Genomic DNA, 17,174 nt, shown 5'->3' with positions numbered 1-17,174 from the left:
GGATTTGACGATATGAAGGCCAACGATGAATTGGACACACATAGAGGAAATTTGTTTTTTAAAGTAGAAAACATACTTGCTTTCAATTCAGATAAAATACAGAGGGAAAATATCTTATTCCAAGGAAAAACGTTTTTGAGAAGGTCAGAGCAAATGGGATGTGCAGAATAAGTGGAACAATTTGATTTTGATATAAATAAAAACACTTCAGCTATAATAATTGATGGTAAGGGGGTATGGAGAAACTCAAGTAAGATTTATTTTTCTCATGTCCCATGTACCACAGCTGGTACACTTGGAAGTGTGAGTACATTTTGTTTGTACTGCCATTATCATTTCAAACAATTTAATTTTCTTTTTCCTTCAAAGCCCTCAACTCTTCTGTGGAATGCATCATCAGACTTAGAATCTTCCATGTTGCCATCAACCACCAAATATACAGTAATCACATTAATTCAATGAAGATTTTAGTCCCTGGATCATTTTATTCTTTCCCATAAAAACTCCTGGCATGATGATTGGTAACTGATTAAATTATACCAATGATTCATTAAACATGTTGGCCTTTTATTTTCTTGGGTCTTCTTGACTCCAGTGATCTGTTCTTCTGCCTTGATTTAGCCATAGATTTTTAAAAACATACTCTTGACTTTTCAGCCCTCATATATATGCTACTACTGAAAATCTACTTCAAGGATCTCATTCCTTGTCCACCACCTCCCACTCTAGCAGTTCTGCAACCTGATGCTATCAGAATCTTCTCAATATCAATCTATCTTCCCTTATTTCCTTAATGCTTTCTTATGAACTTCTATACCATGGACCTTCATTATTATCACTCCTGTGTGCATGCCTCTATCATCTCTACTCCTCTTTCTCTTTCCATTGTCCATGACTAGTTAAACCCAACCCTATGCTCTCTGTGCACCTTCAAACACATGGGTGACACAGAGCAAGACAGATAGGATGACTGGTCTCACATTAAATTGATGAACATAAATTTCAAAGTGCCAATCCACAATGCATAGCCATTCCATTATACATTCCTTATTCTGTGTGCATGTGTGTATTTATATATATTTTTGTCCCTTACAATAGATGACTTCTCTCTCCTTCTCAAACTACCTTCTCCTCTTTGCTCCCTCAGCTGATAACCTTGTTTCATATGCTATCAAGAAAATAGAAACCATCAGAAAATAAGTTCCTAATATTCTTAATACCTAAATACGTATTGCTGGACAAAGACAGTATTTGTTAGTTTGTGGTTAATTTTCTAATATTTTCTAATGCCTCCTCTTTCCTTGCTATGTTTGCTATGTTTCTAGCATTTTATAATACAGCAGACTAGAAGTAGATGATTCTATTTAATAGTAGTAGTTGGAAAACTATGGAAACATAAAATACATTCTTAAATTGGTATGTGTTTGCTTATCTGTTCTTTTGTTTAATTGTTTGCTTTTAAATGAGATTCCTTCACTCAACTAGACCACTGGGGGTGGGGTTGCGGTGTTTGAAGATAGTCATTGATTGGAGGTGGGTGAATTTTGTGTATGGAACAAATAACAGCATAATGGAATTAGAATATAGGTGGAACATTTTTCACTAACATTTGGATAGCAGATATTGTGAGAAAACGCTTCTACACACCAAAATATTCATGTAATTTTAAGGGTTCTACCTTGAAACATATCTATGGAATCCTGGTCAAGATCCTGAGTGAGAAATTTTTTAAAAGTTGGGGGATTAAGTATGCTGAGCAAAATAAGTCAATCAGAGAAAGACGTGTATCATATGATCTCACTGATATGAGGAATTCTTAATCTCAGGAAACAAACTGAGGGTTGCTGGAGTGGTGGGGGGTTGGAGGGATGGAGTGGCTGGGTGATAGACATTGGGGAGGGTTGTGCTACGGTGAGTGCTGTGAATTGTGTAAGACTGTTGAATCACAGACCTGTACCTCTGAAACAAATAATACATTATATGTTAAAAAAAAAAAGTAGGAAGGGAAAAATGAAGGGGAAGAAATCAGAGGGGGAGACAAATCATGAGAGACTATGGACTCTGAGAAACAAACTGAGGGTTCTAGAGGGGAGAGGCATGGGGGGATGGGTTAGCCTGGTGATGGGTATTAAAGAGGGCACATATTGAAAGGAGCACTGGGTGTTATACACAAACAATGAATCATGGAACCCTACATCAAAAATAAATCAATTAATTAAAAAAAGTTGGAGGATTAAGATTAGGCTGGTGTTGTCAAGACAAAAGATGTTACTATGTGTATGTGAATGGGCAAGATGTCTATGTCTGTTTCTTTTTAGAGGGACCTATAACCATGACAAGGGCTACTAAATCTTTTGTAAATGATTTTGGGGAGCCAAAATAATAATAAAATAAATTTGAAGTTCATTAGTTCAACAATCCACTGTGAAGATATCTATACAAGGGTATTTATTTTTTACTGACAGAAAAGCAAAAAGATTACCGACAAGCAGTTATGAACCGAGTATAACATTGGTGAAGCTTTAAACTAAGCACGTATTTATGTTACTAATATATGACAGATTGTGGAGTCAGCAGGATTTGGTGGTTGGTTATGCAATTAATGAAATAAATTTAGCAAACTGTAATCAAACAAATATTGAAGTATTTTTTTCTTTCTTTTTTAATGTTCAATTAGGTATTCAATTGACAGAAACACAGACTTGGAGAGATACTTCAATATTGATGCCAACAGTGGAGTTATTACAACTGCCAAATCTTTGGATCGAGAGACAAATGCTGTTCATAATATCACAGTTCTTGCAATGGAGAGCCGTAAGTTGTAAGGTGTAATATTAAATTAGGATGGAGGTCATTGAGAGTAGAGAATGGGTTGTCATGAGGTGCTAATTTCTGCTTGAGTTATATTACATGCTTATGTTAATTGAGCAAAATCTTCAAAATCCCTAATTTCAAGCTGTGAAATATATTTATATCATTTATTTGCCAATACTCACAAAGTTAATGAAAAGATTACTGTAAAATAATGGGCCTGAGTTACCTTCCAATGGCTTCCTATTGTATTATAGTCTTTTTTCATAAGCTGCATCTATGATATAAAGTCGGTCCAAGAGCTTACAAAAAGTAGTAACTTGATCTCAAACCAATACACACAGAGAAGCATATTGATATTGAACTGATTTTAGCTCCTTATAATAATATTGAAAGAATGATGCATAATATGTATATTATCTACGTATATAGTATATGTGCATAGATAATACGTATATAATATATGTGTATAGTCATACAATTCTGTACTCTAGCTTCAAAGAATATTGAAATTCATGGTTTATTGGTCCTTTCTTTCAATGATTTTCTCATCAGGGACTCAAATAAATATACACATGTACTATACATATATATGATATTTAGATCAAATTTTCTGTTGCTTTCTTTGAAGTCTATAGTGTTATGTTTCTAGATTTCATTCACGGTTTGGTCATTTTCTTATAATCATGATTTAAGAGGCAAACCATTTTGAATAATTCTAATTGTTTTTAATAGGAGTTGCTTGAGTAAAATGGCAATGGAAAATAGCTTTACTCTCAGAGTAAATGGTAAGACATTTTCCTCTTTATTAGAGAATCCATCTCAAGTCGGAAGAGGCTATGTGGCCATTACTATACTTGACATCAATGACAATGCCCCTGAATTTGCTATGGACTATGAGACCACTGTGTGTGAAAATGCCCAGCCAGGGCAGGTAAGAGCTTTCAGCACACCAGGCTCCTAGCTTGTGATTTCTTTAAAAATATCCAGCTGCAGTTGCCTTTGAAATTCTGCCAGCTTTAAGATAAAACATAATCAGCATGTCTCAGCAAAACTAACACTTTGATGTGTAGCATAAACTAATATTGAAGGAACTTTAAAATTCTGGTTTAATTGGGATGATGAAATTTCTCAAGAAGAAGGGTAAACATTGTAAAAGCCATGGTAAATGGTTGAGGGCTTTGACTCTTTTAAGGAGAAATCTAGCATGTGAAGCTTGATTGGGCTGTTCCCTGTTTTACACAGCAGGGCTTACGTACCTTGAACTTGTAAGAATTAAGTATAGTTTAATCTTGGTGTGGTTTGTTCTATCTATCCTTATTGTTCGGGGTTTTGTGATGTGTACTGGGCTGGTGTCATCAGTTGGTACAGCTTCTTTCTCAGGTTCACAAAAGTAAATGCAAACATGAAATTTCAAAGGGACATGATTGGTTTTTCAGAGCCCTTTTTAGATTGGGTTCATATTAGTACATCTGGTCCCTCCCCCCAGGAGGATGGTATTTATTATAAGATATAAAATTGCTCTGTCCTGTAGCACAGAACGCAGCAGAGCACAGCAATGTGCTTTCATGTTTTTGAATTCTACATCCCTAGGTTATCCAGAAGATCAGTGCTGTTGATAAAGATGAGCCATCCAATGGACACCAGTTTTATTTCAGCTTAACAACTGATGCAACAAATAACCACAACTTTTCATTGAAAGATAACAAAGGTAAGGAATTATTGTCACCAGTGGAGGCAGCAGGTACAAACTCTCTAAGCAACTACTTTTTCTTGCTCAGGAATGCTGATTATGGAGATACACACACACACACACACACACACACACACACACACACACACACACAAGCAAGGATGTTAATTAAAGGGCAATGAGCCCCTCAAGTAATTTTTATCTATGGATTTGCTGTCATGAAGAAGCAGCTGCTACTTAAATCATTTCAGGCCTAAAACCAAATAGGGGAGAAGACAGAAACATCTCTCTCTGACTTTTCTTCTAGACCTTTGAGAGCCAGCTAAATGTGTTAATAAGGCTATATACTACATAAATATAACTTGAGACATTAGGAAAATAATTGGTATTTCCAGTTTGATATCAACCTAAATCAACTTTGACTTAATATTTTCAATAGTAGCATCAGTTATTCTTTTATTTTTAACAAAAAAATAGAAGTAATCCCTGCAAATAATTAAAAGATATATTCCTGATGCAAGGAAGTATAAAAAAGAACAAAAGAATTTCCTGTCATCCTAAATCTCATTTCTCTGCTTCAAAGCTAAACACTCTTATCAGTTCCCTAAGTTTCATTATAGAATATTTTTATAAGTACCTGTAAGTATATTCTGGTTTTGCTTAAAAAAATACACACACACACACACACACATTTTTGCTTAAAAAATATATATATATATACACAGAGACACACATATATAATATTTACATTTTATAACTATATATAGACTGATATAGGCATATATAAACAATTATTTTATATATAAACAACATAGATAATTTTATATATGTCATTATAGACAACACATGGACAATTATAAGAACTTTTAAAGTAGGAGAACCTGCCATTTGTTCTCTAATTTTGAATTTATATATTCACAGGTGTTTTCATTCAAGGTATTTATTTTAACAGAAGGGCATTTTCAACTGATATATATATATAGAGAGAGAGAGAGAGGAGTATTCTCCACCAATACAGAAAATGTAATTCCTTTGGGTTGAATATGTGAATCAGGTTTCAGGAAAAAAAAATGTAGAAATAGATTTGCTAGTCAAACACTGACTCATCTAAAAAGACTTACTCAGAAGGTGGACATGATAAGTGCTTTTTGCCTGAAGCTGCCATCTTCTTTAGTGTAGAAAATCCAACTTTGACCTCAAAAATTCAATCTGAAAATAATAGTTTTCCTGATCCCACTCTCTGCTTAAATGAGAACACTATCTTGTCCCTTTAGTAATATAAAAGGAAGAGCATTCTCTATGTGGGTAATCCCAGACTCTGTGGCTTAATCATATTTGGGACAGTTCTCAGCACTTGGATTCATCTAGCACAAGTGTAGAGAGAGGATTTTATGACCTTGCCAAGAAGAGTCTGAATATTTCCCCCATGTGTCATCATCCATTACCACCACAATTGTTGAACTAAAATGTATGGATTTATAGGACATCCCCACTGCTGCACAATTGAAAGATTTCCCTAAGTCAAGACCAGAGCTCCCTAGCATGTACCTTGGAGAGGATCAGTTCTTATATTAGCTTCCATCATAGGAACTGCATAGAGAACATGTTGAATTTTATGATCTCCTTCCTGAGAATAGGGCTATCTTTCACATACTGGCCATTTATGCATGTGCTTCACAATCCATTGTGTGTGTGTGTGTGTGTGTGTGCACGCATGCTATTTGATGCCAGTCATGTTAGATTACAATTCAACAGCTTTGAAAAAACTTTGTGTATCAAGTCATGAATACATATATCTTAATGACTGGGAGGTAAAAAATAGACACGTGTATTACTATTAAGTGTATGGAAACATACTGAAAATAATATCCTTCTACAACTCTATGTATAGATTTTTAATGAACCCCTGAAATTCATGTCTTAAAAGATTTGTTTACATAAAAACTTACCGGATGGAACCTGAAAATCAGTTTTATACATGCCACATCTATAATTGGACGTTATATGTTTTCTCCAGTCTCCTGTAAGCTTCTTGTTTTGTTCTCTTTGGATAGAATAGAGTTCAGCTTGCTCTTTGATTAGAGCATTGTTAATTCTTTTATGATAAACTTTGGATAAATATCTTTTTGATAGCTTGGAATGGAGATACATATTAAAGTACACTAGATGAAACTATGATCCTATTTTCCTTCTTTATGTTTTAATTGCTATAAATTTAAAGGATCACATAAATTCTCTAGTTAATTAAGACAGTAGCTGGGTAAATTGCTAGTAGATAAAAAAAATTATTTCTGATATAGAAATCACAGTTATGTGATACAGACTTATTGATAACTGGTAAAAGCTTCATAATTAAATGTTAGATAAAATAGAATATTGAATATAAATTAAACACAAATGACTATTTTATCACCAACAAAGTGTTTATATATATGCAGTTTGGGTAATGATATATACCAATATGGATTTTTAAAAACTACACAATAATTCCTTTCCTGAATATCTATGTATACTTAATTCGAATAAAGCTGGATTGTCTTATTTTACTTGTTTCTATATTGGGTTTGGAACTTGTCAAGGAGAGGATGGATTGGGATTTTTATTTGTGTTATCTGATGATGCTGTAAAAATATTTATCCTGTTAATTTGAATCACCCTCTTTGAGAGTGTATGGTTTGAAATTTAGGAGAAAAGGGTGTATTCTATGTAATTTTTACAAACTTGCAGTTAAGTGATGAACAAAAATTTTCATATTCAGTTTTATTTGATAACTGTTTCCTTTGGTCATAATTGTGTAGCACGACGTAAATCCATTAAAATGTATTAAAATGAACCAGTACTGGGTAATAGAGCTCTCTGACAAAAGACACTTAACCCAATGACTTAAATCACATAAATTTGTGTGTGTGTGTGTTTTTCTTCTAGAAGTCTGTACCTCTTAATCCCTTTCACCTATTTTGCCCAGCCCCCCACCCCCCTTAAATCAGGTAAGTTTGGCAGGACTAGTCCATCAGAAATTTTGTTACACATTTGTTTTCTCTATCCTAGACAACACAGCTTCCATTCTCACCAGGAGAAATGGCTTCCGGAGACAAGAACAATCTGTTTACTATCTGCCGATCTTCATCGTGGACAGTGGATCGCCTTCCCTCAGCAGCACCAACACTCTCACCATCCGCGTCTGCGACTGTGATGCCGATGGGATCGCCCAGACCTGCAATGCGGAAGCCTACGTTCTACCCGCGGGTCTCAGCACAGGAGCCTTGATCGCGATACTCGCCTGCGTCTTGACATTACTGGGTAGGTACTGTGCTTGCGCTGTAAGAGCATTCACACCAACCAGATATCATGACCTTTCTCTTCTCTTTTGCCTTTAGTACCTTTTTGAGAACATATGCAAGAATTCTGTTTGATGGTTCTTGTTCAATGAGAAACCCACGTTCGTTGGCCACACTTTCCAGTAGTATATTTAAAATACAACTCGGAAAAAATATCAATTTCATTTTTAAAACGACAGTAAAGATAAATGACTGTTTAAACTTATTTTTTTTTTTCAAATTTACCGTGTCCCAGCTGTTTGTTTTAGAATACCCTACAGAGGAGATATTTTAGACCAGAATATTTTCTATGTTGTTTTGATAATGTGATTACTTCAGAAATTATGGCTTGATATCCCACCTCTTTTCAGAAAAGATTTAAGGTAGATTTTTAAATTATTCACAAATTTGAAAAGATTGCAATTTCAGCAATGCAAAAGTTATAATTTCCCAAGAATTAGCATATTTAATTATACTCTCCATGATTACTTTATTGCACAGTTAAATAAGATTTATAACATATTAGAATTAGTTTTATAAGAGATTATGCAGTACCCTTTTAAAAATTGGGAGACATCCAACATGGGCATTGAGTAATGGGTTTATTCCTTAGCTATATTGTCTATCAGAGTAGAACTTCCTACATCAAGGACAACAAGTGTTTAATATTACATCGGAGACCATACTGTGTGTTTTCTTGGGGTCTAATATAATTTGTGAACCCATTTATAATAGATTTTTGTAAGAGCTGAATTTGGCAATGTGAGTCATCATTGTGTAATGTTTAAAAACAAGATTTATGAAGTTCAGTAAACCTAACTTTTATTACTGCTCCCAACATATACTAGCTTTTCACCAGGGGAACATAATAAAGCTGGACTACTTAGTCTAGAAGGGAAAAATAATAGAACTAGACTGTAAGGTTGTTGTAAAAATTAAATGAGATAATCATGTGCCTACCATATAGTGCACATGCAATAACTTTTAAGTGTTATTGATGAACTGAATTCTCAACCTATTAACCAAGCTAAGACCTAGTTACTAATACACTGTAAATGATCTCATACAAATGGAAGTTACTGACTTCAATAACCTCAGCTAACCAAATAAATCTAGAAAGGAAAAAAAACTTTTTTTTCAAATAGCTTCACACAGGTGGTGGAAAGTCTCAAATTCATTAGAAATGGTAAGTAATTCTCAGTTAAAGCCTGATTAGAATAGAATACAAAGGACTAGAGTAAATTTTGAAAAAGATAGAACCATTGCAAAGGCAGATGGTATATGGATGACTCTTTTTGAACTTAACCTGGCCAGTTTATCACAGACAATTTAGATTATGTCGTACTTCAAACAAATAAGATAAAATTGTATTCCTCACGATTTAATCACACCCAACAATTAATTACCTTTGACATTATTTAAGGCTGTCTATCAGATGAAGCCTACTTCATTGTTAGAATATACTTTTACCATTGACCTAAGGATTCCTTGCAGGTTAAGTGGCTTGATGGTTCTAAAGAAGAATCATTACCTAGCTGTCACTGAAAATAAGTGAAATAGAGTTTTATAGATTTTATTCTTGCATATGACATATAAGAGTGTGTGTGTGTATACATTTGTCTTGGGGTAAGATTATAGGTTTTTGTGGATTTTGTCAAAATTTAGTTATATTTGAGCATTTTCCTTTGACAAATACCAGACTAGGAATACCTCTTCCGCTTCTTAGGATAAGGTGTTTATGTCTTATATTTTACTCATCTTTCAAAGTTTCTCCAAGTCTACCAAAACAGAAGTCCAAACAGAGCCTATTGTACTGAAATTCATTTGAGGACTAGTGGCTTTCATTTCTCAGTGAGGACTTGGCTCAGTAATCAGTGTGTTCAATTACTGGTATTCCTGTTCAGAATTGAGTCTTTTTATGCCTTATTTCCCGAGTCTTTAGAAACAGATGATCAGGACGTTGCATGTTTTTTAGGTTCTGTCTCCTCAATTACAGACTCTGGGTTTTCACACAACATGTGCCAAAGCCAACATGACTGCGTATTTGGGTGGGGTGGTGTGGGTGGGATACCCAGCCTGACATGGATCACGACTTCTAGTGCACAAGTGACCTTTACACTTCAAGAGGTGAGGTGGGTTTTGTTCCTAGACACTAGATAACAGGATTTGTAACTCAATATTTTTAGGCTTCTAAATAAATATTGCTAGAAAAAAGCAGGGTAGGGGCGCCTGGGTGGCTCAGTCGGTTAAGGGCCTGCCTTCGGCTCAGGTTATGATCTCAGGGTCCTGGGATCGAGTCCCCATGTCGGCTCCCCACTCAGGGAATCTGCTTCTCCCTCTCTTTTTTGAATCTCCCCCCCCCCGCTTGTGCTCTCTCTTTCTCTCTCTCTCCCTCTCAAATGAATAAATAAAAAATCTTAAAAAAAAATGGCTTAAAAAAAAAAAAGCAAGGTAAAGGGGTGGAAATAGGGAAGAACTACTTGAGAATCTAGTTCAATCTATAAGGATGAAACCAGAGAAGCACCTGGGCTTTTAACCTCGAAGAAAAGGTGCTTCCCTGTATGGCAAGTTTGTTTTCCAGTGATGTTTCAAATTAAAACTATTTGTAAGATGAGAGAAAGGGATGTCCTGAAGTTTCCAGAATATTCGTGCTGCAAGGCATCATAGAAATCAATTCTAGCCCAAACCTCTGCACTTTGCAGAAGGGAAAAGGGAAATAAAACTGGGTTCGAGGATTTCAGGATTTCATATAACAAGTTAATGGCCATTATGTCATAAGATTCTAGGTCTCCTTATCATCATTGCTTTTGGATTAAACTACAAAGAAAATACACCTTGAAATTTTTTTTTTTTTTCAAAATTGTTCACACGTAGTCCTTTCTCAGAATTGGAAAGTCATGTTGTCTGAAGTTGGTCATGTCGACTTCATGTTTGTGTCCTACTTTTACGGGTGAACTATTTCCTGAGTTTTCTCCCATCCCAACTTTGTTCTCACCCTTTCTAATTTATTTTGTACCTGAATTTTCTAAATAAAAGAGACCCCAAAATTAGAGCCTGAAGTTTCCTTTATTTACATTGAATATAACTCGAATGGGAGAGATTGTGGTCATATTAAAAGTTCATGATAAAGTTATCAATCAGATGTGATTATTTTGCAAGTAGAACCATTTCATCAGTATATGGAAAATACTTTAGTATTCTAATGTTTGACTAAATACTTTTGCCACACCAATTTTTAAGATTTTATTTATTTATTGAGAGAGAGAGAGAGCATGCAAGCAAGGGAAAGGGCAGAGGGAGAGAGAATCATAAGCAGGCTCCATGCTCAGCACAGAGCCCGATATGGGGCTCCACCTCACAACTCTGAGATCATGACCTGAGCCAAAATCAAGAGTCAGAGGCTTAACAGACTGAGCCACCCAGACTGAGCCCTACCCCAACACCAATTTTCTTATGCATTTTTATCATAGTTAAGTTCATAATTGTGGACATATATGGTTATTTTTTTTTCAATATGTGCCCTCTTTAATACCGATCACCAGGCTAACCCATCCCCCCACCCCCTCCCCTCTAGAACCCTCAGTGTGTTTCTCAGAGTCCACAGTCTCTCATGGTTCGTCTCTCCCTCCAATTCCCCCTCTTCATTTTTCCCTTCCTACTATCTTCTTCTTCTTCTTCTTTCTTTAAAACACACAATGTATTATTTGTTCCAGGGGTACAGGTCTGTGATTCATCAGTCTTACAGAATTCACAGCGCTCACCATAGCACATATATTCCCCAATGTCTGTCACCCAACCACCCCATCCGTCCCATCCCCCACCACCCCAGCAAACCTCAGTTTATGTCCGGAGATTAAGAATCCCTCATATCAGTGAGATCATATGATGCGTGTCTTTCCCTGATTGACTTATTTCACTTAGCATAATACCCTCTGGTTCCATCCATGTGGTTGAAAATGGAAAATTTTGTTTGTTTTTTTTTATGGCTGCATAATATTCCATTGTATATATATATGACATCTTCTTTATCCATTCATCTGTTGATGGACATCTTGGCACTTTCCATAGTTTGGCTATTGTGGACATTGCTGCTATAAACACTGGGGTACACGTACCCCTTCAGATCATTACATTTTTATCTTTGGGCTAAATACTGAGTAGTGCAATTGCTGGGTCATACGGTAGCTCTATTTTCAACTTTTCGAGGAACCTCCATACTGTTTTCCAGAGTGGCTGCACCAGCTTGCATTCTCACAAACAGTGTAAGAAGGTTCCCCTTTCTCTGCATCCAGGCCAACATCTGTCATTTTCTGGCTTGTTAATTTTAGCCATTCTGACTGGTGTGAGGTGGTATCTCATTGAGGTTTTGATTTGGATTTCCTGATGCAGAGCGATGTTGAGCACTTTTTCATGTGTCTGTTGGCCATTTGGATGTCTTCTTTGGAAAAATGTCTGTTCATGTCCTCTGCCCATTTCTTGATTGGATTATTTGTTCTTTGGGTGTTGAGTTTGATAAGTTCTTTATAGATTTTGGATACTAGCCCTTTATCTAATATGTCATTTGCAAATATCTTCTCCCATTCTGTTGGTTGTCTTTTGGTTTTGTTGACAGTTTCTTTTGTTGTGCAAAAGCTTTTTATCTTGATGAAGTCCCAATAGTTCATTTTTGCCTTTGCTTCCCTTGCCTTTGGTGATGTTTCTAGGAAGAAATTGCTGTGGCTGAGGTCGAAGAGCTTGCTGCCTGTGCTCTCTAAGATTTTGACGGATTCCTGTCTCACATTTAGGTCTTTCATCCATTTGGAGTCTATTTTTGTGTGTGGTGTAAGGAAATGGTCCAGTTTCATTCTTCTGCATGTGGCTGTCCAATTTTCCCAGCACCGTTTGTTGAAGAGACTGTCATTTTTCCATTGGACATTCATTTCTGCTTTGTCAAAGATGAGTTGACCATAGAGTTGAGGGTCCATTTCTGGGCTCTCTATTCTCGTTCCATTGATCTATGTTTCTGTTTTGGTGCCAGTGCATACTGTTTTGAGGATTAGAGTTTGTAATAGAGTTTGAAGTCTGGAATTGTGATGCCACCAGCTTTTTGCTTTTCTTTTTCAACCTTCCTCTGGCTATTTGGGATCTTTTCTGGTTCCATACAAATTTTAGGATTATTTGTTCCATTTCTTTGAAAAAAGTTGATGGTATTTTGAAAAGGATTGCATGAAATGTGTAGATTGCTCTAGGTAGCATTGACATCTTCACAATATTTGTTCTTCCAATCCATGAGCGTGGAACATTTTTCCATTTTTTGTGTCTTCCTCAATTTTTTTCATGAGTATTTTATAGTTTTCTGAGTACAGATTCTTTGCCTCTTTGGTTAGATTTATCCCTAGGTGTCTTATGGTTTTGAGCGCAAAGGTAAATGGGATCGACTCCTTAACTTTTCTTTCTTCTGTCTTGTTGTTGGTGTTTAGAAATGCCACTGATTTTTGTGCATTGATTTTATATCCTGCCACTTTACTGAATTCCTATATGGGTTTTAGCAGTTTTGGGGTGGAGTCTTTTGGGTTTTCCACATAAAGTATCATATCATCTGCAAAGAGTGAGAGTTTGACTTCTTTGCTGATTTGGATGCCTTTTATTTCTTTTTGTTGTCTGATTGCTGTGGCTAAGACATCTAGTACTATGTTGACTAGCAGTGGTGATAGTGGACATCCCTGCCATGTTCCTGACCGTAGGGGGAAAGCTCTCAGTTTTTTCCCCAATGAGAATGATATTCGCTGTGGGTTTTTCATAGATGGCTTTTATGATATTGAGGTATGTACCCTCTATCCCTACACTCTGAAGAGTTTTGATCAAGAAAGGATGCTGTACTTTGTCAAATGCTTTTTCTGCATCTATTGAGAGGATCATATGCTTCTTGTCTTTCTTTTATGATTGATTTGCGCATGTTGAACCAAACTTGCAGCCCAGGAATAAATCCCACTGGGTCATGGTGAATAATCCTTTTAATGTACTCTTGGATCCTATTGGCTAGTATTTTGGTGATATTTTTTGCATCCATGTTCATCAGGGATATTGGTCTGTAATTCTCCTTTTTGATGGGGTCTTTGTCTGGTTTTGGGATCAAGGTAATGGTGGTCTCATAAAATGAGTTTGGAAGTTTCCCTTCCATTTTTATTTTTTTGAACGGTTTCAGAAGAATAGGAATTAATTCTTCTTGAAATGTTTGGTGGAATTCTCCTTGGAAGCCATCTGGCCCTGGGCTCTTGTTTGTTGGGAGATTTTTGATGACTGCTTCAATTTCCTTAGTGGTTATAGGTCTGTTCAGGTTTTCTCTTTTTTCCTGGTTCACTTTTGGTAGTTTCTACGTCTCTAGGAATGCATCCATTTCTTCCAGGTTATCTAATTTGCTGGCATAGAGTTGCTCATAATATGTTCTTATAATTGTTTGTATTTCTTTGGTGTGGGTTGTGATCTCTTCTCTTTCATTCTTGATATTTATATGGGTCCTTTCTCTTTTCTTTTTGATAAGTCTGGCCAGGGGTATATCAATCTTATTAATTCTTTCAAAGAATTAGCTCCTAGTTTCGTTGATCTGTTCTACTGTTCTTTTGGTTTCTATTTCATTGATTTCTGCTCTTATCTTTACTCTTTCTCTTCTCCTGCTGGGTTTAGGCTTTATTTGCTATTCTTTCTCCAGTTCCTTTAGGTGTAGGGTTAGGTTGTGTATTTGAGACCTTTCTTGTTTTTTGAGAAAGTCTTGTATTGCTATATACTTTCCTCTTAGGAGCGCCTCTGTTGCATCCCAAAGATTTTGAACCGTTGTGTTTTCATCTTCATTGGTTTCCATGAATTTTTTAAATTCTTCTTTAATTTCCTGGTTGACCCATTCATTCTTTAGGAGGATGTTTTAGCCTCCATATAGTTGAGTTCTTTCCGACTTTCCTCTTGGGATTGAGTTCTAGTTTCAAGCATAGTGGTCTGAAAATATGCAGGGAATGATCCCAATCATTTGATACTGGTTGAGACCTGATTTGTGACCTAGGATGTGATCTATTCTGGAGAGTGTTTTGTGGGCACTAGAGAAGAATGTGTATTCTGTTGCTTTGGGATGGAATGTTCTGGATATATCTGTGAAGTCCATTTGGTCCAGTGTGTCATTTAAAGTCTTTATTTCCACACTACATAAAAAACTAATGATGTAATGTATGGTGATTAACATAATAATAAAAAAATAAATAAAGTCTTTATTTCCTTGTTGATCTTTTGCTTAGATGATCTGTCCATTTCAGTGAGGGGGTTGTTAAAGTCCCCTACTATTATTGTATTTTTGTCGATGTGTTTCTTTGCTTTTGTTATTAATTGGCTTATATAATTGGCTGCCCCCATTTTAAGGTCATAGATATTTACAATTGTTAGATCTTCATTTTGGATAGACCCTTTAAGTATGAAATAGTGCCCTTCCTCATCTCTTATTATAGTCTTTGGTTTAAAATCTAATTTGTCTGATATAAGGATTGTCACCCCAGCTTTCTTTTGGTATCCATTAGCATGGTAAATGGTTTCCCACCCCCTCACTTTCAATCTGGAGGTGTCTTCGGTTCTAAAATGATTCTCTTGCAGACAGCCTAATGATGGGTCTTGTTTTTGTCCAGTCTGATATGCTGTGTCTTTTGCTTGGGGCATTTAGCCCATTTACATTCAGGGTAACTATTGAAAGATATGAATTTAGTGCCACTGTATTGCCTGTAAGGTGACTGTTACTGTATATTGTCTTTGTTCCTTTCTGGTCTATGTTACTTTTAGGCTCTCTCTTTGCTTAGAGGACCCCTTTCAATATTTCTCGTAGGGCTGGTTTCGTGTTTGCAAATTCCTTTAGTTTTTGTTTGTCCTGGAAGCTTTTTATCTCTCCTTCTATTTTCAATGACAGCCTAGCTGGATAGAGTATTCTTGGCTGCCTAGTTTTCTCTAGTGCTCTGAATATATCATGCCAGTCCTTTCTGGCCTGCCAGGTCCCTGTGGATAGGTCTGTTGCCAATCTAATGTTTCTACCGTTTAGGTTACAGACCTCTTGTCCTGAGCTGCTTTCAGGATTTTCTCTTTGTACCTGAGACTTGTAAGTTTTACTATTAGATGTCAGGGTGTTGACTTATTTTTATTGATTTTGAGGGGGATTCTCTGTGCCTCCTGGATTTTGATGCCTATTTCCTTCCCCAAATTAGGGAAGTTCTCTGCTATAATTTGCTCCAATATACCTTCTGCCCCTCTCTCTCTTTCTTCTTCTTCTTCTGGGATCCCAATTATTCTAATATTGTTTTGTCTTATGGTATCACTTAGCTCTTGAATTCTGCTCTCATGATCCAGTGGTTGTTTCTCTTTTTCTCAGCTTCTTCATTCTCCATCATTTGGACTTCTCTATCACTAATTCTCTCTTCTGCTTCATTTATCCTAGGAGTTAGAGCCTCCATTTTTTATTGTACCTCATTAGTAGCCTTTTTGATTTTGACTTGGTTAGATTTTAGTTCTTTTATTTCTCCAAATCGTGTTTCTCTAGTATCTTCCATGCTTTTCTCAAGCCCAGCTAGTGTCTTTATAATCGTCATTCTGAACTCTAGTTCTCAAATCTTACTAATGTCCGTATTGATTAGGTCCCTGGCATTTAGTACTGCCTCTTGTTCTTTTTTTGAGGTGACTTTTTTTCCATCTTGTCATTTTTTTCCAGAGGAGAATAGATGAATGAGAGAACAAAATTCTAACAGGGTAACAATGACTCCAGAAAATATACACTAAACAAATCAGAAGAGACCTGAAACCAGGGGAAAAGAAAGGGAAAGAAAGAAAAAAGAAAAAAAATATATGTTCAGATATGATCAGGCTGGTGAATAGATCAGTGGCACACACTAGATTTTGGGCATATTTTGGTCTGTTAGAAGAAACTGTCTCCCAAAATTTTAAAGAAAGAAAAACATATATGTACAAAAATAAGGGTAAATAAAATGAAGGGATGGAATATGACTTAAAGATGAAAATTATAAAAGATTTTATAAAAGAAATTGATAAGAAGTTGGTTGAAAAAAATAAAATAGAGAAATTAAAAAAAAAAGAGAGAATGTGATCAGGCAGGAGACTAGAACAAAGCCATACACTTAGAGACTTAGGGTATATTTTGTTCTGTTAGAAGAAACATATACCAAAATTTTAAAGAGAGAACAACTTATATATATACAAAAAAATAAGATTAACTACAATGAAGGGATACAATATGACTCTAAAAATGAAAAATAAAAAAGTTTTTAAAAAGGGGTTGATAAGATGTTGGTTGAAAAAGGAAAAAGTAAAAATTCAAGAAAAAAGAAACAGAAAAA

General features: G+C 35.7%; 1 protein-coding gene across 1 annotated transcript in view; it reads left to right on the top strand.

Annotated features, from left to right (window-relative positions):
• The window catches only part of CDH7 (cadherin 7), a 132,160-nt gene that overhangs the window by 92,034 nt on the left and 22,952 nt on the right, over nt 1-17,174 (top strand). Inside the window, exons 8-11 of the mRNA XM_025886673.2 lie at nt 2,678-2,814; nt 3,624-3,745; nt 4,405-4,522; nt 7,553-7,804. Of these exons, the coding sequence (XP_025742458.1) occupies nt 2,678-2,814; nt 3,624-3,745; nt 4,405-4,522; nt 7,553-7,804 (629 nt within the window). The remainder of the gene's footprint in view (nt 1-2,677; nt 2,815-3,623; nt 3,746-4,404; nt 4,523-7,552; nt 7,805-17,174) is intronic.

The sequence above is a fragment of the Callorhinus ursinus genome, unplaced genomic scaffold (genome assembly GCF_003265705.2).
Source record: "Callorhinus ursinus isolate GAN/ISIS: 27379988/994484 unplaced genomic scaffold, GSC_fseal_2.0 scaffold11, whole genome shotgun sequence".
Lineage (NCBI taxonomy): Eukaryota > Metazoa > Chordata > Mammalia > Carnivora > Otariidae > Callorhinus > Callorhinus ursinus.
The sequence above is the reverse complement of the archived record's forward strand: the minus strand, read 5'-3'. Positions and strand labels throughout refer to the sequence as shown.